At 39.3% G+C, this 19,448-nt stretch overlaps 1 protein-coding gene across 12 annotated transcripts in view; it reads left to right on the top strand.

Moving 5' to 3' along the window:
* Window positions 1–19,448, top strand: part of FNBP1 (formin binding protein 1) — a 114,851-nt gene that overhangs the window by 48,169 nt on the left and 47,234 nt on the right. For all 12 annotated transcript variants that reach the window (XR_009960235.1, XM_062590721.1, XM_062590730.1 and 9 more), the window contains exons 5-8: window positions 637–699; window positions 1,563–1,667; window positions 14,815–14,943; window positions 16,710–16,856. Coding sequence is in view for 11 of the 12 variants with exons in the window: in XM_062590721.1 (XP_062446705.1) it covers window positions 637–699; window positions 1,563–1,667; window positions 14,815–14,943; window positions 16,710–16,856 (444 nt within the window). In the remaining variant the exon portion in view is untranslated. The remainder of the gene's footprint in view (window positions 1–636; window positions 700–1,562; window positions 1,668–14,814; window positions 14,944–16,709; window positions 16,857–19,448) is intronic.

Raw genomic sequence — 19,448 nt, 5'->3', positions numbered from 1 at the left:
GTTTTAAAGAACATTATCATTTAGTTTGCAGCTGACATTTCAGAACTTATATAGCCCCTTAATGTATATGTGCATCTTAAGGTATGGGAGGGGAAGGTATCTGAAGGGATGCAAGGTACTGAACACCTTTCAACAAATAACCAGCTTCACAAAGGCAGCAAGTAACTAGGAAGAAGAGATTTTTCATGTTGAGACTGAATGAAAATCAGGGCAAACATCAGTTGCTAGAATATGTCAATCAGTGGCATCTTAGTAAATTCTGTGTAGAGAGAGATTTTAATTCAGCTCTAGTGTTCAGTCAGTAACTAAAGTTATCCTCTTCAGATAAAAGTACTTAAGATTTCACAGTATAGGAAACCAATAATTACAAGTTACACTGAACAATACAAGGTAGAATTGCTAAAGGGATTAATTAGACTTTGTCTAAATAACCACTATAATTGATGCAAATATACATCTGCAGTCTGCTGAGACATTAGATAGTCATCATACACCTGCTCAATTTTCCAGAGCTGCAGAACACAGCTGTCAGAATAATTTCTGTTTTATCTCTAGAGCTCCTTGAGCATAATTGGCTGTCTGTTCTTTTGTTGTTCAAAATGTTTTCTTTTTCTTTTCTTTATTTTTTCTAAACAGCACTTCCATGATGGCCGAAAGGCACAACAGCATATTGAAACTTGCTGGAAACAACTTGAAGCAGTAAGTGGAAACTTCTGAGATGTGGCATTTAAACCATTTTTATACTGTTTTCATAGACATGGTTCCAAAGATGACATTTGAAAAAGGAGAGTATATGAATAAAAGGTCTGAAAACTGAAGAAATGTGATACTTAAAACCCTGCTGTCTTAAATAAAATGAGAGACATGAGAGAGTCTGATTTAATGGTACATTTGGCTTTCCCCAGGATCTGTGTTTATCACGAGTAGCATTTCATTTGATATGACTTGAAAAGTGTGTTGAGCATTCCTGGAAATGCAGAGTCCCTAAGGTCCTGCTTAGATATTTCTTTATAAGCTGAATACCTTTCTACTGCTTGAATACTTGGAATAGGATCATCTCGAGGTTAAGGTACTGTTCCTCAAAAGTAAATACATCTGAATTTGGGCCTCAGCATTTGTTGCATGAGCATGTGAGAAAATGTAAGTGGAGAAAAGGATAGGAGAGGAGACAATAGTAACTCGAAGTCCCTCTCACAAATGTGTGCATCTTAGTAGCTTGCTTGTTGTGTATTCTAAAAATGAGGGAGGTGAATGTAGGAAAAAAATGATTTGGTAGACTACAGCAGAAGAGATGTTGATGTTAATAGGGAAACCGCATCACGCATTGATGATGTGTGAAGGTTAGAGCGAAAAATGTATTTATGGCAACTTTGTTTTTGCAATTTTTTTGTATGCCAATATCAACAAGCTAGTCTTAAAATCTCCTTACAATAGTTGCAGCAGACCAGTTTAGGGACAGGATTGCTTTTTAGTTTTTCTGGGGTTTGGGGTTTTTTTGTTGTTGTTTTTTCTTCAAATAATGTTTCTTTTTCAAAGCGAAGACTTGTATTTTTCTTTTTCAGAGTAAAAGGCGGTTTGAACGTGATTGTAAAGAAGCTGATAGAGCACAGCAGTATTTTGAGAAGATGGATGCTGACATCAATGTTACAAAAGCAGATGTCGAAAAGGTAAGCCAGAGGAAGGAGAGCCTACTTGTAGATGTGGATGTGGTAGGATCAATTCCACAGTCCTGCTGGTATTATAAACCTGCTGAGGCTTAATATCTTGCTTAAGTCAGTTCATAGGCTGATTAAAAAAAAAATAGAGGTGTATCTGCAGGGACCTGCATTTGCATAAAAATTGTAAACAGATGCAGTCAGATTTCTTCAGTGTAATGGTATCTCAGTTTAACACAGCTGATGTGGCTCCAAATAAGTTTATGCAAAATCAGTTTTACCTAAAACCCCAGATTCTGTGGGGGACTAGCTTTTGAGGACTTTCTCAAGACAATAGGTGCTTGCAGTTACCCACATGTTGTCTAATTCAGGTGGAATCAGACTTCATGCGTTGTTGAGCAACACTTCAGATGTCCTGATGTCATTGGTTGCAGTGAGATATTTCCAGGATGCCTGTTCTGATGCTGGGTTTACAGCCGAACAGCTTTTCATGTTGTGGAGAATCCTGGAGTTCTTGTTTGTCACAGATGGCATGTAGCTTTTACTTTCATTTCACATTTGCTGTCTGGTTGCAGAGCTGCATGTGGCTTTTGCACATTGACACCAATTCAGCAAAGCTTCTGAGCTGATGCTTAACTTTACACATATATTCAAATGTTTCAGTGCTAGTGTTTTCTCCCTTTGGTGTGATTCAGAATCAGATGTGCAGAAGGATGTACAGTGTTTAAACATCCAAGTCCAGTGATGCCCCTGTAATTTAAGAAAGCGGGAACGCAGAAGATATGTTTAAGTTGCTTCTGTTCCGCTCAGAAGATGTGATTAGTAATTCTAATCAAGATGTTGCAAAGTGTAGGGGTAGTTTTGTCTTCCATGAAAGTTTGATTCACATAGGTAGAAAACAGTACACTTGAGCAGGTCAAAACATGGCATTATATGCATGTTTTAATGTGTACCCTGAAACAGCGTAGAATTTAGCACGTGTGGGAAAGCAGATTAGAAGTGTTCTGTCTTCATTTTACTCTTTGACAGTAAATTCTTGTCTCCTCTTGGTTCAGACTGTAGTGTCAGAGGTGCTGTTTTATACGAAGATCTTTATCATTGAAATCTAGTTTACATGGGATTCCTTTTAATGAGAAAAAGAAAAGGGGGGAAAAACGCTCCTAAGTTTAAATGTGCCAGACCTTTTGCTGCAGGAGCAGGAAGGGGAACTAAATTATACATAAGGAATGATTTTATAGCCCAAAATTTCCACTATAACTTGTAGGTTTTGCTTTCAAAAAGTCCACTTCATTCCACTCTTGGTTAATTCAATTCTAGGAAATTGTCGTATGAGTTTTTCCTTAGATCTGTGTAGACTTAAAATGTGTCTAGTATGCTGAGCATCATGGAAGTTGGGTAGAAGATAGCATCAAAGATGCACATATTAAAAGTAGGACAGTAGCTCAGAAAACTTCCTCAGAAGTGTTACTGAGTATCAAAGTAGAAATACCTCTGTCTGTCTGTCTGTCTCTCTCTCTCTCTTTTCTTTTATTTTTTTTCTTCTGCATCACCTTCTGGGTTTGCCAGGGTACTTTATGGATGAATGTATATACAGGGATGTTGAAAATGTAATGCCACATGCACTTTTTGTTCCAGAGAAAGATCATAACTGCTTTATCTGTATTAAGTGATTCTCTTAGTTCTGCTAGAGCAGTGATGTTTGGCTAGTCTCTGGAGAAGGCGTTAGTTGGCTTCCCAGTTTTGCTGTCAGTCAGTGGGGTGGATGGAGAAGGAAAAGGTTATCAAAACGAGTGGAATGTGAAATAATATTACTGAACAGAGAGAACAGTGTTTTCTAAGTGCATGTGTTAAACTGGGTTCATCCATGTCAGGCCGTGAATAATGCCCTTTCTTTGCTTCCCCTTGCCCATGTGACTGGGACTGCTGTTACATAACTCCCAAGTGCAGAATAGGATATTGTTTAACCAAACACTGCTGTTGGGGGCAGCTCTCTCCGACTTGCTCCAAGGAGATGCAGAAACTGCTCAGCTTCAAATAAAGCAAGATGATGACTTTTTATTTCCTCTTCCTATTGTAGTGCTTCTGATTTTCACTTGCCCCTTATGGCCTGGTTGCTGCAGTCTTGCTCCCAAAAATCCTTCAGGCCAGGAAAGCAGATGATTTGACTGTGGTCAGAGGCAGTACTATTCACTTGTTGGCTGAGCAAAGCGCTCTTCAAGCAGTGTGATCAGTTGCACTCATTTCTTGGGCTGGAGATTGACACCTTGGCTATTTTAGCTTGTACCTGCAAATATGACAAGACACTAGAGCTACTTTTCACATCATGCATTAGAGTAACAGAATTGAAATTCTTCAGTGATTATAATGACAGATATCTAGCTATATAAAACTGCAACTCCCTAACACACCTAATGCTTTGACACGGGAAAACCATACAGGGCTCTGAATTGCTAGCACTTCCATCTTTCAATCGTAGTAGCCTTTGAGAAGTACAGCAAGAACTTCTATGATAGAGCTGCCACTTACCAGCCCTTAAAATAGCCTTGCCGAAGGGATAGCTCTTGATATTACAATTTGCTAGTATTAAGTAACCAGAATAGTGGTAGAGAAACAAATTAAGAATTACTTTTCTCCTTGCTTCTTCAGGCTTCAGGACTGTTTAACAGAAGCATGGTGAAGGTCCTCAGGTTTGTACTTGGAGGCAGGGCTGGGTGGGCAGTACAGGTGTTCTGCACCGAGGACCAAACTGCATATGCAGAACGAGCTCAGGTTTGATGCAAGTAGGGTACATGCCATCTCTGCTACTCCTATGGCCATTATGGGTTTGTTCACATTTGCGGCCCCCCAGTTTGGTAGTGGATATAAAAGACAGCAGGATATTTAGTTTTGCTTACTCTCATCTCCTTTTTTGGTGTTGGTTACACGGAGCAAAAGGCTGTGTTCAGATCTCAGTTATGGTCACAGTCTTTATGCAAAAATCAAAGAGGAGTAGGTTCAGAGTCCTTCAGCTCCCTTTCACATGTTTGAACTGAGCCTTCAAATTGTGAGTAGCCAACATCTGCAGAGAGGATGTGCAAGTGTGAACGCACAGTGCAGGTTGGCACAAATGTTTTGACAGTTCAGTTTAGCACAGTGAGATAGAAAACTTGTGCATTGCAAAAAGCTGTACTGTGGCGGTAAGTAAGCCAAGTGAACTACGTAACATGTTGATGCTAGCTGTGGGAAAGCTTATAGGTGTCACTGCAGAAGTTAAGCTTCATTTGGATGGGGGTGGGATGTATGCTTTTAAAGGAGTTCTCTTTCAAAAACCACAGTGGAGTTGCTTTAATTTTTTGACCATTTGGGGAAACAGCCTCTGTTACCAGTGCAGAGTCAGTGTACATATAAGGAAGTGCTCTATTGTTTGTTCCCTCTCTTTAGAGCTGCAGTCACTGAAAAGCTGACATCTTTATGGGATAACGTGGTACCCAGTGGAGTATGTGCAGAGTTCACCCAATAGTGGGGAGGGAGGGGAATCAACTGGTTTTTATGAAGGTTTAGTTTCAAAATATATTTTACAGAATCTGCTTTTAAAGAGGAAGTGGTTGTGGCAACTCTGTGAGGGGATGAGTGCTTTTGCTGCTTTTGATTTGCATAGCAATTGAGGGGGAGGATGGTACTTCACAGGAGATACTGAGTATCAGGCAGGGTCTGCACATTTGCTAATGAGTAGCACAGCCATGTGTTGGAGTCCTAGATGAGAGTTGTTTTACTAGAAAATAATGTTAACTTCAGCTTTGGGCAGCATGAACTGAGCTGTGTGCAAGTTCCCGGTACTGCGATCCTGAAGTCATGGCTAATCACCTATTTTTATTTTTCTGTTGTTGTTGTGTTAGGAGGATTCCACCTCAAGTGGTTTTAAGGTTAATGTAAATGTTTTGTGGATTTAGGAGGTAGCAAAAGGCACGGAAGTGCAAATTTGACCTTAACTGTCACCTAGTGAGAAGCTCCTGACTTTGCTATAAAGTTTATGTAGCTTGTTTTGTTTTATTTTTTCTGGAATGTTTTTGTTTGTTTGTTTCAACTGGTGTGTATTCAGCAAGTCTTTGACCTGCACCCAAAAAGACTGAGTTTGTTTTAAGATTTTGTTCGTATCCTGTGATGTGCTGACATCTCTTCTGGTGCGGTGAGATTTTTCCTGTCCAATTTGCTTCCTTATTTTCTTATAGCTGCTTGAGCTTTTGGAAGTCAGCTATCAGTTTGAAATCAAACGTACTCCAAAATGCAGAATTATTGTACTATTCCTTTTTTTTTTTTTTTTTTTTTTTTTTTTTTTTTTTTTTTTTGAAAATGCTTCTGCTGCTTTCTTTTCTTGTTCTCATACTGTGTCATATTTAAAAACAGGAAAACTGTATGGTTTTATTCCTGTGCTGTCTCTGAGACATTTAGGAGTTCATTAATAAACACAAATCAAGATGTACTGTTTTTTTTTTTTTCAGTGTTTATGGTGTTTTGGGGTGTTTTTGTTCTTTTTTGAAAGGGAGAAACTGAGGCAAGTGAAGTAATTTTAAGTTTATTGAAAACTCTAGGAACTTTCCCCATTGCTCTCTGAGCTTCAGATAAGATCATACCTGCCTTGTCCAAGACTTTTTGTGTCCCCGAGTGGTTTAATATTTGCATAAAGCCTTAAAAACCTCGTAAAGTAGTATCACCAAGATACTAATTTTCTGTTTGGTAAATGTAAATACAGAAAGATACTTACACTTGACATCTGAAGCTTCATTCTCTTCTCTATTCTGACCCTAGGTGCTCGTTACCAATTTTAATGCTGTGTAAAGAGTCTATATCTCCTCCCTTGGCCATAGATGATACCTCTACTTACATAGCATTAGGCAGACATGAGCTGAATCACTGGCAAGGTCTTACTGAGCATAAATGTAGAAATACTGCTATTGAGAGAGATTCCTGGAATAAACCAATCTTCCTGCCTTTGCAAATGGACTTATGCTGTCAATTGTTAAACTGTTCTCCCAGCTTATAGGCAGCTTCTGCCCTACCTGACACAAGTCTTTTCAATAAGAATGTACATAGCCTTACAATGAAGGATACCTGAGCTGTAGGCCCCAGAGAAATATCTGTTCTGTGCTTCAACATTGTCCTTCATACATCATTTACAGTACACTCTGTCAGAATAGCAGACAGCTGATGGTACAGCAAGATACAGTGTGCATCACTGAAATCTTTCAGGTGACCCACAGAGGGATATTTTCAGCTCAGAGCCAAGTTATTGCAGTGTAGGTCACAAAGGTTTTGGTCAGTTAAGACCATCAGCAGTAAACTCTGCAGCATAGGCAGAGATTTTGAGTGCCTGCCTTCTGCACACCTGAACCACTTAATGGACTTCATTTTTCAGGAGATACTGAGTTGTCTGCCCTCTGACAACTGGGCTTGTGTTATTCCTTCCTTCTCTTCTTCAACTCAGTGCATAGTGGTATACTGAATTTCTCAGCACTTCACAAAATGTAATGCTGTGTGAAGATGATAGAAGCTGGAAAAGCTCCACAGTATTTTTGTTGTTAATATGGTGAATATTCTTTCACCTATTGCAGTGAATAATTCCAGGGACTTTGCTTCTCCTTGCCTGCTGTGATTTTATGAAAGTGCATCACCAATGTCTCAGTGAAATTGCAGGCTGGGTGAATAAGGCTCAGTCCAGCATGTAGTTCGAGAGGGCCTGGCCTCTGCATTTCTTATGCAACTTCTACCTTGCAAATAAGATTTTCCCCATGTTCTCTGCATAGTGAATTTTGCATGCATTGATTAGGCAGCTGCTTTTCTTTTGCTCTGTGGATGGAACTGGCTAAACCCTGCTGCAACTCTGCTTGTGACTTAGGCCAAATTTCTCATCAATTCAAGTGCAGTCTTGCCTTGGTAACATGATTTAAGGCCACTGTGTTCATCCTAAAGTAATTTTTATGCGTTATGCAGCCATCTGATGATCTCCTTTTGGAACTGCTTCCTTCCTAATGGGCAATGTTGTACATGAATGTAGGGAGTCCCTCAGGACAGTCATTTGCATTTCTGGAATAGTGAGTCTTGTTCACAACTTGCCGTTAGTGACATTAAGTGACGATACAACAGCTGTTTTCCTTTTAGACTCATGACTAGTGCATGAGTTTTGATTTCTAGTAAATAAAGAGTTAATAACTGTAGCAGGAGTAGCAGGATAATTTAATAATACCCTTATGTATCCTATGCAGATAGTGTGTTCAGTGTTAAGAGATCAAGGAGAACAAGTATCAGTCAGTTTTAGTATAAGATAAGGGAAATCCATCCAAATTTACATTTCCTCTTAGCAGTGCACTTCAATAATGCCCTACATAGCAATTTGACTGAGAATTTCATTAAAATGCAGCCTTATTGGGAGGGAGATTTACCTTGTGAAGCAAATAGGGAAGGAAAGGGGGTGCTTCTGAATTAAGGATCAACTCTCGTAATATAAGAAGCATTCGTAGATAATGCAAATTAGTTTATGCTTAGATGCTTTGGAAAACTAGTCTGTAGTCATTCTTTCTCTGTCAAAATATTAGAATAGGCTATCTTACCTGTCTAAGAACCGAATCAAGTAAAACTGAAGCAAAGACATTGGGATTTACTGCCTTATTTTCTGTAAGGTGTTCAGTGCAACAGTAAATGTATTGTAGCTATAAAATTGGGCTTTGATGGTAGCAATTTCATATCAGCCACTGTCTTCAGCCCTGACTATACACTGTGCATTGCAGTATTTGTAAAATCTTCACCAGAGAAAGGTGATTTAGAACTGTGTCCAGTATTCCAAGTGTGAACTAAGCAGTCTGTTGTACAGTCTTGGAATAATTTGTTATTTATATTCAATACATATGTTTATGCACTGCAGAGTTTAATTTGCTTATGTTAGTACAACTAAACAGCTCTCCAGAAATCATTTAAACTTTATCAGCCCCTGTTCCAAAATATCTATTCTTTTCACCTCCTCCCTTCGTTCCACATATGCTCCCCCCGACTGTGCGAGCGCCTCTTTCTTTAGCAATAACTCAGATTTTCATTAGCTATCCTGAAGGAGGTGGATTTCTCCAAGCTGCAGGCTGGCTACTGCACTTAAGCAAGGATTTCCCTATCAGCAGTTTGGTCACCAAGGCAATTTGCATGTTTAGTCTTTGTGGCATTAGAACTGCTGTACAAGAAGACAAACTTCTGGTTTCAGGGTATAATTAATTCATTATGGCCTTCAAACAGTATATTTGGTGGTGGCACTTTTTGGACAAATGCCACAGTGGCAATTGCTGCTGTTCTTACTTCGTTATGTAAGAGGACCATTACGTAACTTTAGACTGTGCTGAACACTTTGCAAACAAAATTGATGAGATAAATTGGACATGATAGAAAAGAAATATCTGTGTCCTTGCTTTATACATGGGAAATGAAGCACTGAAATTTTTGCAAGGGAGTCTGTGGCAGAACTAAGATCTAAAGCCAAGCATCCCAAGTCTTGGGCTGGCTTGCTTAAGAGTTCAAGTTAACCTCCAGCTGTCAGACTCTGTTAATCAGCTAGCAGCTGTGTTTGTAATCGTGCTACAGAACTAGTTGGATGAGTATAGGACTGATAGTTAGGTGAGTCCTTGTTGCAAAATATATACACACACACTTTTTTAAAGGTGCTTCCACAATGTTTTATTACTCTAGTATTTCGCTTGTTAGTGTGCGCTTATATAATCTGGCAGAATTACATGGAATGCTAGTGCAATAGATAGCATTTCCTGAGGTTTGATCATGAAGACTTTCCATTCCCTGTCAGCTGTTTGCTCATCTGTATATTATATTCAGCCAAGTGATTTCAGGAATACACAGACTGTCAGACTTTTTTCCATCCCTTCTAGCGTTGAAAATAATGATCTTTCGTTTTCCTTTTTTCTTCTTCCCACCTCTTCTTTTGCACTCCCCATTCTATTTCCTTGCTTTTTCTTGTTTCAAAATTTGTTTTCCTGAAAGCCTTTTTTTGCTTGCCAGCTCAGAGAGATCAGACTGATTATTGCAAAATAGTAAACAATGGAGCTTGATTTGGAGGCTGTGTAAATCAGAGCCTGAAATCCTGGCCCTGTTTTGAAGTCCATGGCAGAATTCCCACTATTCGTAATGATTCTGCAAATGCTGCCAGTGTTGCTGCTACCAGGAGGCGCCCCACTGGGGACAATGCCTGCTGGTGGCAGTGAGCAACTATGTGAGAGTGTCTGTGTAGGCAGGACCAGAGGCTGCAGCTGAAAAAATCTGGAAGCAATTGAAAGCATTCCTGAAATTGGTGAAGTGTTTCTGAGTCTGCTTTTATCATTAACTTGTTTTGAAAGATTTGGATGCTTTTTTTTTTTTTTTTTTTTTTTTTTTTTTTTTTTTTTTTTTGGGGGGGGTGTGGGGGGAGGTCTTTTTTTGTCTGTTTGCATTTTAGTCTGATCTTGGTTTTAACCAAAGACGGGCCTATTCTGGAAGGCAGTGGCCTGGCAGTGATCTGTCTCGCATGCTGTCCAAGTGTTATTCTTTTTTAAGGGGAGGGGACAGGGAGAAAAAAAGAAAGCAAGCTTCACTAAAAAAGTTTTGTCTGGAAACTCTGCCACTCTGGGTAAGAGTAATTGCTGAGAAGTTGAACTGTTCCACTCAGTGTGGATCAGATGAATAGTAGCCAAAGCTTTTTTTCTGCCCTTTTCAGTTATTCATATCACTCCCACCACAACAGCCTTGAGGAATTGCATTTTTTGTCTGTGTAAACCCAGAAGACAGTGTGTCTATTGATCCTGCTGCTGTTTCTGGAATGTGTCTTAGAAAATTGTTCTCAGCAAGAAGATACCCTTCATTTTTTATCATTGTTGTAGACTGAAATGGCAGAAAGTGTAGCCCCCCCAATTTATGCTGCACTTGATCGCCAATTTCCCTTCACATAGAACATGACTTTGGCGGGGGGGGGGGGGGGGGGGGAGGAAGGTGTATGCGAGTAACATAGTACAGCAATTTGGGCTTTTTAATTCTGTGAAGCATCATGTTATGCATGGCAATGTGCCTGCATTTTCTCACTCCTCTAAGATTGGCAATGCTAGTCATAAAGGAATATTCTCTTTCTCTAATTTATTAACTTTTGTGAGCTCTGGTCAAAGGCAAAATAATTAGTTTTGATTTCAGGTCAATATATAAGGCTTGTATAGTACTGCATGTTTGGAAGGACTGTTGAGAACTTTCACTGTTAGTAATTCTTCAGACACATTCCCTCATGTACAGTGGCTATCCCTGCAAAGTTGCATCATGTTGCCAAACTGCCACATTTTTCACGCATATGTTTTACAAGTGACAGGTAGGTTCAGGCTAAATACGAAATTTGAAAGTAAACTGCCTTTCTTCTTGTAGTAAGTACTACAGGTTTACTCTTGGAGAGTGAATTCCCCAAATCCCTTGAATGTATGTGCTGCTTTCTGATTTTTTCCAAGACACAGAAAGGTAACCTCATCCTTCCCCCCTTTAAAAGGGGGAGTGGATGTTTCTTGTTGCATGACAAATACCTAGTCTTGACATGTCCCTTACAGCTGAGAGGAAATCTGGCTGTCTGTGGAAGATCTGGATTGTGGTTTCGTATGCGGTGCTGGAAACCTGAGCACTTCCTCAGTCCTCCCTGTCTGCCTAAAAGGAAAGAGGATGTTGACTGAAAGCCGCATGACAGTGTCGTTCTCCCATATCTGGAGTCATGGTCTGGTTCTCTAGAAACTGGCTATTCCAAAGCCTTGCCCTCCAGAAAATACCATTGAGATCAAGTATTTTAAGGTTAATTCCAAGAAGCCTTAAAAAATACTCTCTCTGAAGTCATCTACGTGCAGTAAAGAGCAGTAAAGAAGACAAAATTGTATTTGGTGTTTATTTTCTGTTAAGCTCAACTATAAATTGCTCCTAAAATATTCTGTTCCCTCCATAAAGCTCCTGTAACTCCATGCAGCCTTAGGCTGCTGCATCTGTTACTCTGTGTTCAAACTTAACATCGCCATCTTATTTTTTCATTCTGTGCTTCCAACAGAGTACAAGAGCCTAGCAGTAAAATAAATTCTGTTAATACTAAAAGTGATGATGTTAGAGTAAGTGACACATTCAATGAAGTAATACAAAAAATTCCAGGCTTTTTTATATTTTTATTTTAAGATCAAAATGTCTCACTGGAAAAATATTTGAGCTGTTTCTAGCTTGCCAAGTGCATAAAATGGCCAGGAGAAACAAAACATAACTGGAACTCTCATACAAAATTCTTGTTTTTTGGAATGTGCCCAGTTTTACTTACTCATCTACTGTCTCCTTTTATTTGGGGCCAGTTAAGATAGTTTTGGAAACTGAGAGTCTACTCTTGTATATGTTTAGGTCCGAGTTCCCTTGCTCATATCCAGCCAACGAGCATGTTCATGTGAATGAACTCTGATAGCTTAATGTTTGCAGGATCTGGCTTGAAACGTGTAATAACGGATTTCTTGTTTTTCTGTTTCAACCATAGAGTTGTGGGGCAAATTCCTGACTTGTACTGTTTTAAAGGAGAGGGAAAAAAAAAAAAAAAAAAAAAAAAAGGCCCACCAGCTAGTAGAAGTGGGCTTGGGCCTTCTACAGAGTCAGCTCAAACAATGGGTTGCTCTTAGGTAGCTGAAGAGAATGGGCCTCACAAATGAATATTGATCTGTAGCAGCTGAGTCCTGAGGAAGGGGTTGGGAGACAACTGTACGTTACTCTTACAGCTGTCCGACTTTCCATGGCTGACTTTGTTTTGCTGGTATATTTGTTTGTTGTACAAAGCTGTATTGTTTTCCGCTCATGTTCAACGTAGCTCATACAAGTGTGTGGATGAGAAAATTTAATAAATTATGTAGCACTTAGGCACACACAAAAAAAAAAGGATATGTTTTCTTGAAATTTCATTGTTGCAGGTAAATTTTCTGAGGTTTTATATGCTCCCTTTACGGGAGTTAGTGGTCAATTAAAAATCCTGGTGGGACTTTTGGGGGTTCATTTACCTGGTTACAGTCAGTCTTTTCCATTTGATGCTACTATTTCATCTCCATTTATGCACCCTGTACCTAGAATTTTCTCACTGTGCTTGAATTACTCTTTTTGTAAAAAGAATATGAAGGGGATCTAGGAAATTCCTGCAACTGACTGCTGGCAAAAGCAATAGCTGAATTAAGGTGAAATAAGTTATTAGGTGAGATGTGTGAGCTGGGCAAATGGGAGGGAAACCTATTTCTTTAAAATTGAGATTTGAAGCCTTCTGGCAGAATTTGATACCTTCCAGTTATAGTTACTAAAATGTTCCATGATTTGGTATTTCAAGGATTTATTGTCAGGAAACTATTGTCTGCTTGGAACAGTTGAGATGATAACCCAATTCTGAACAGTTTTTAATGGCAGCCCCCTTCTTAGAGTATGTTAATGTCATTTCTCGAACTGTTTTCCCTGAAACATCCAAGAATGCTTTAAATGATTTTTTAAAGCAGTCTTTTCTTAAAGGGATTTATTCTGGGATTGAGGGAATGATCGCAAGGTAGCGTTCAAGAAGTATTCTCGGCACTGGTCCAGAGTTAGGTAGACAACAGTAGGTGAGGAGGCTTCATTGACTGTCTGAAAACTTAGTGTGAACGGGAGGGTTTAGATTAAGCGGGCCTGGGATTTGGCCTTGTAAATCAAAGGCGAAGCTCCCCTTGACCTCCCTGGAGTGAGCGTTTGCTCTACAGCCCTGGAACAGGCTCTGCTGGGACGGGGGAGCGTGCGAGGTGGCGAAGGGCCACATAAGAGCGTAATGAGCCACAGCGCTCTGGCTGGCTGAACGGGAGCTCTGTGAACAAGTGGGAGAGGGAGCTTCAACAAGTGAACGCAGAATGGGGAACGAAGGCACATGGGTGCAGGAAGCTGTGCAGAAAGGAAAGAGAAGGAAGAGCTTCTGTCTGAAGGCCATCAGCAAGGAAGAAGGCAGCTAAAATAAACAGATGGAGAGACAGCAAAGGAATAATACTGGGCACTGAAACAGATGACACAAGGCCTTGGGAAGAAAAATTGTGGAGAGAGATCTGACAATATATAAAGGGTCACTCAGGGACAGATTGTTCCAGGGAAAGAAGTGAGGTTAATTGCCCGCTGCTCTGCTATGTTAGGCTGGGTAGCAAAGCAAATCATCCGTGTAGGTAAAAATAGGAAAGGAGTTGTGTTTTGGCTGCTGCTCAGGTCCCCCTTTCCTTGTGCAGTTCGTGCCAGCCCTTTTCAGGGAAGTGTAGATACAGGAACTTTGCAGACAGCACTGTGGTAGCATGAATTAAGGTGTTCTGCCTTGGTGAAGTGCTAAATAATGGGAAATAAGACAAAAACAGCCTCCTCATCCTTCTGTCTTCCCTTTTCCCCCCAAAAAATACTGCTAGCCAACAGGCAAGTAGTTCATTTGAAAAAAGCAGGTGCCATCCAACAAGGCATTAAGTGGAGTGAGAAGAGTCCATAATATGCAGAAAGTTTGAGCCCATAAGCGGGGGGGGGGGAGGCAATATTTTTTTATTGTGTTTTAGGTGTAGTAGAAAGAGAGGTGGTTCTTGGAATACAAAATGGTTCGTGGAAATGACATGTTGTAACAAAAGCAAAAATCAGTAGACACCAAGCATAATAAGAGCCATGCTAGTTGGGGAAATGGACTGTTTTTGGTCACAGATCTCGCAGAAGGACTTGCTGTTTGTTTAATATAGATGGAAAATGATGAGAAATGTTCATTTTGAGGGTACATCTGAGATGAGAGGTGTTACTACTTAAGCAAATTAGGAACACAAGTTTTCCATATGCCACATTTTCACTGATTTAATTGAAATTTCTGAATTTTAAAGGCAGACATATATGCCAGTTTAACAGAGGGCAAAGCTGTGCTACATTTGACAGAAGAATGAGGACTAAAGTCCAGCAGTGCACACTGGATCCTTAAGCTTGAAGCAGATGAAACAGATAACAGAAAATGGCAATAAATCAGAAGTGGAAGTGTTCAGAGCCCCATATGCTAATGTTTCTGAATGGCCTGTTGGCAAGGATAGCAACACTAGGAGCAATGCAGTACAATTTATTTCCATACAATACAAATTCTGAATTTGTTTTGGCATTTCTTTAGGCAAGACAGCAAGCCCAACTGCGACATCAAATGGCAGAAGACAGCAAAGCAGAATACTCTTCAACTCTACAGAAGTTCAACAGTGAGCAGCATGATCATTACTACACACACATACCAAATATCTTCCAGGTGGGTGTCTTTGGCAGCATTCATGAGTAGGCCATATTCTTCTTGTGAGGAGGAGAGAGGGATGTATTGCACATTGGTCCAGTTCTGTAACCCTGTCCTCCTTTTATGTCAGTTTTTTCTCCATTAGCAAACTTTATTTGCAATTTACCAATCCAAGAGCTAGAGAGCTTGGTGTGATAAATTGTCTCCATCTCTTAAACTAGATACCAAGTGATCAGTAATATATGAACTACAAGACATTGGATTGTCACAACAGATTACAGTAGTCTTTTTGGAGTTCTTCACAGTCTTGTTCTATTAAACTCTTGTGTCCGTGCAGCTGGGGAATGAGAGCACTATTTGCGTTGTTGGAGAAGTCAGCTGGGTATCCTTGCATCTGTAAAGCCTCACAGTCCTTTCTAACCTCTTCTCAAACCAGACTTCACAGATGTTTAATCTAAATGACAGTAACTCTGTGATAGTGAATGTCAGGGCTTAAGTTTGCTGATTATGTCTTCAGATGCTTAGGACAGACTGTAGAGCGAGAACAAAAAAGCCATCAGATATATATTGACTTAAGATCTGAGTTTGTGCTTGAATAAAGAGAGAGTAATGTAGTGGAACACAGGTCCTAAATGATTGTTCCATTGTAATGGGTCATGAGATTCAAGAAGTGGAAAATATAACCTCTCCAAGAGAGAAGTTGTTGCATGTTTATCATCTGATCAGAAATAACTGATATTTATACAGCAAATAGACATTTTCTTATTTATAACTTGAAATTTTTAGTTATAAATGCATCTACTTATTCACTTCATGATCTTTCAAATCATAATTTTGAGATAAATTATTCCTGGCATTACATGCAGACTACTTTCAGTATTTGTGTATTTAATACTAAATCTGATAAGCACTCTGATTTATAGGTAAGTATGCTGAAAGTTCTGCAGAAGTATCCTTTTTGCACTAGAAAGCTCTAGTATTTTAAGTGCTGAAATAATGGTTACTTTTTAGAAAATGGTGTCTGTTGTTTCCTTTAATTGTAGCATTTTGTTTTTGTTGGCTTTTGGCTCCTTCAAGGTTATGCAGATCTTTTTTGTTAAATTTGACAACTTTCCATCAGATTCCTACAGTCTAATGTGAAACAGGCAGGTTTTGCTCATGCCCTTTGGTCCTCTGTTATAATCTGTCGTAAGTGTGTTATGCCACATCCACTTGCCCTGTGTTCTAAACTGCAAGTCTGTGGAATAGATAGTGGGGATCACCACACTGAATCTGGTGACCAGCAGGGAGTGTGTGTTGAGATTTAGTGTAAACAATACATGATGTATAGGACTACCTGCAAAGCAAGAATCACCTTCTGGGGGGTGGAGTGGGGAGGATGTTAGGTTTTCTGATCATTTGGATTCTCTCTTGGAATGAAAAATATAATCTTTCAGAACATGTCACAAAACACATAATCCTTGGAAAGCTTTTTCATGAAAAGCCTTAGGAGCCATCCTTACAAAAGTCTAAGGTGGGGGTTTTGACCAATCAGCATTTTCTAACATAAGAATTTTTCAATTAACTTTCAAGTTATAGTAGCACAGAGAATGCTTTGAGAATAATATTTTGATGTTTGCAGGAATAATGTAAATTGCTGCTTTCATGATAAAACTGTCCTAGTCTGGCTGTTTTTAAAAATGTATTTAACTCAAATTTAAAAGGAGCTGATATATGCTAGGGAGAGATTGATTGAAACTGAAATTACTTTCGATATTTGATCAAAATCAAATGTAACATTCTAGAAAATACAAGAAATGGAAGAAAGAAGAATCGTGAGGATAGGTGAATCCATGAAAACTTTTGCAGAGGTTGACCGCCAAGTGATCCCCATCATTGGAAAGTGTCTGGATGAAATAACAAAGGCAGCAGAATCAATTGATCACAAGAATGTAAGTGTTGCATTGTTTGAATTGTTGATTGCCATCTTTTCTGCTGATCACTTTGTATGGAGACTTAAGTCCTGGGTGCAGGTCACAGTATGAGGGCTCTGAAATCATAGAACTAGAACAAGAGACAGATTATTGTCCTAAGTTCTTTTGTCTCATGCAGTGAGTGTCTCATGCCTTGGATTATTTCCCAAATCTACTTAATGTGCAGGAATGCAACTACTGCCATATTACTTTTTTCCATTTTTTTTTTAGAAATACTTTCTTCTTTCAGTAGAGTTAATACTTCTTGAGATACTGTTATTGAAAAACCGGCTTCTTCATAGAATAAGGAGAGTGGTGCACATCATTCCAGATACCTGATCATCGCCAATTCTTATACAGATGAATTTTCTTCATAATGGTCAGACATTGAATGTTGCAGAAACATCTGTATTTCTGCTGCTCTTATAATAATGGAAGTACTTACAATGTTGGCTATATAAATAGTTGAATATAACTAGCATAATTTACTACTTTACAGTAAATTCTTTCTTTGAAGATTTGAGACTTACTGAACATTATTGTAGGAGTAAAACAAAACTGTATTGACTGATGAAGAGTTTCCTGATGTACAGTCAGCACAAGGGCAAATAAGTTTTCTATTCAGTTTTCAAAATGATCTGCTCCCTTTGTAAATGAAGTGTCTGCCTGCTCTATCAACCCTTTTCATGGATCACATTAGTGCTTCAAATACAAACAGCATGTGTCTTGCTGACTGTTTGAATTTCCCATACGTCTTTTTCACTGGAATCCTTTCTGTGCTGTTCATTGCCCAGAATCTGGAGACTGCAGATAATTGGCGGCATAAGCCTTAGGCTGAGGGTTTGAAATGGATACGCTACTTTCAGCTTAGCAGTTGCTCTCGCACAGAGCAGCATGGGAATGGAAAGCCAAGGAATATGAAAGTTACTGGGTTTTGAGGGGGCGTGGGAGAAGGGGGAGATGAGACCCTGAAATGCATATTAGAACAGTGTACCCCTTTGGGGTACAGTTTGGGTACCGTTTTTGGCACTGCATGATGAAAATCTTGCTACAGTTAGTTTCGTACCTAGGCCTGCACTCTGCTTGAAACCTTTAAGGAGACCTTCAGTGAAACACCCAAGGTTTAAGCTAGATTTTTGAATGAAGATGAATTTTTACATTCAAGTTGGTTCTTTTCCCTCGCTTGCAGTATGTCAAATTGATGGGGTGTGTGTGTGCGCACACAAGTGACATTAGAACAAGATGGTTTTGAGCATCAACAACAATTAAATACCATGTAAACACTGTGCTAACAAAAATGTATTTAACAAAATTTATCTCATCTGAACAATCAAGAGTTTAGCATATTCTATCTGGAAAACACTGGAAAACCACAAAAGGGTTCTTTTTTCTTAAATATCATCAAGAATTTTTCATCTACTAGAACAGATGTTTCTAACCTCTTTGGTTCCTGTAGAAGAGAGATGCCTATTTCTGCCCTTTTGCAGCTCCTGCTACTTTGTAGGAGTCGCCGTAGATGCACATTGTAGCATTCGCAAAGTAGCAGTTGCAATCTAGAAACAGAGAAGGTGATAAATTTGATCCTGCTTTATGCAGTGATGCAGCCAGTCCCATCTCACATCTTAAAATTTAGGAAGCAAGTTTTGGTACTCTCCAGCTTACAGGAAAGTTTCTCCTTCTCCTGAAAAGGTTCAAATTGAAGGTTATCTCCTTTATTCATCTTTGTTAAGCTTGGAATAATTTGAGTAGGAAAGTCTAACTAGATCTGAGCTGTAGTCCATTCTGAATATGAGGTCATATTCCAGGAAAGCTGAATGCAAGGACAGCTGGTGATAATATAGCTAGCACAACAGTGAGTAAAACCAAGAGCCTGCTGTGCAGGAAGCATTGTGTGAAATTCTGGGCCCACACAGATGTGTGTTTCCCAGCTGGGAAAACACCACTGTAATATCACCAAATGTGAAGTGTATGAGTGACCTTACAAACCATGAAATTGATACAAGGCAGTGACTTATTTGAAGTTCTTTCTTAGCTCTTGACTGATGTTCTTGGTTTTCATTTTCACTTTTTCCACCCAGAAAAATCACATTCAGAATTACTGAAGAAGGGGAGAGGGTAAATGAAAGCTCTGCTCCTCATGCATTAGCTCCAATTCAGAAGCTAGGACCTTAGGTGGAATAACAAATACAGGGGATATATTGGTCAGAGAGAAAACAATTACAGGGAAAGCTCTCATCCTAGCACTTTACCACTTTAGCTTGTGTATTGAACAATGAGTCAGCTCTAGCTGGAAGGATTTAAAAAAATAAGTTCTGCAATGTTTTTCATTGCCAGTAAAACATTACCAGCTGATGGTAAGGGGTTACTGTTTAAAAATAATAAATAATTAAAAAAAATAGGCAGTACTTTACACTTCATCTGGGCATCTCTGAGCTTTTTTTACATTCTGTTTTGAGCCTCACATAGGTGGGATTTGTACTGCATCTATGAACTCCAGTGATCTGTAGCATCAGAACTTACTTGCTGTAATAGCAAGTAAGAATGAAGTTGTATAGTTGTATTAAAGCTTTG

Source organism: Rhea pennata, chromosome 18, assembly GCF_028389875.1.
Source record: "Rhea pennata isolate bPtePen1 chromosome 18, bPtePen1.pri, whole genome shotgun sequence".
In the NCBI taxonomy this organism is placed as follows: domain Eukaryota; kingdom Metazoa; phylum Chordata; class Aves; order Rheiformes; family Rheidae; genus Rhea; species Rhea pennata.
The sequence above is the reverse complement of the archived record's forward strand: the minus strand, read 5'-3'. Positions and strand labels throughout refer to the sequence as shown.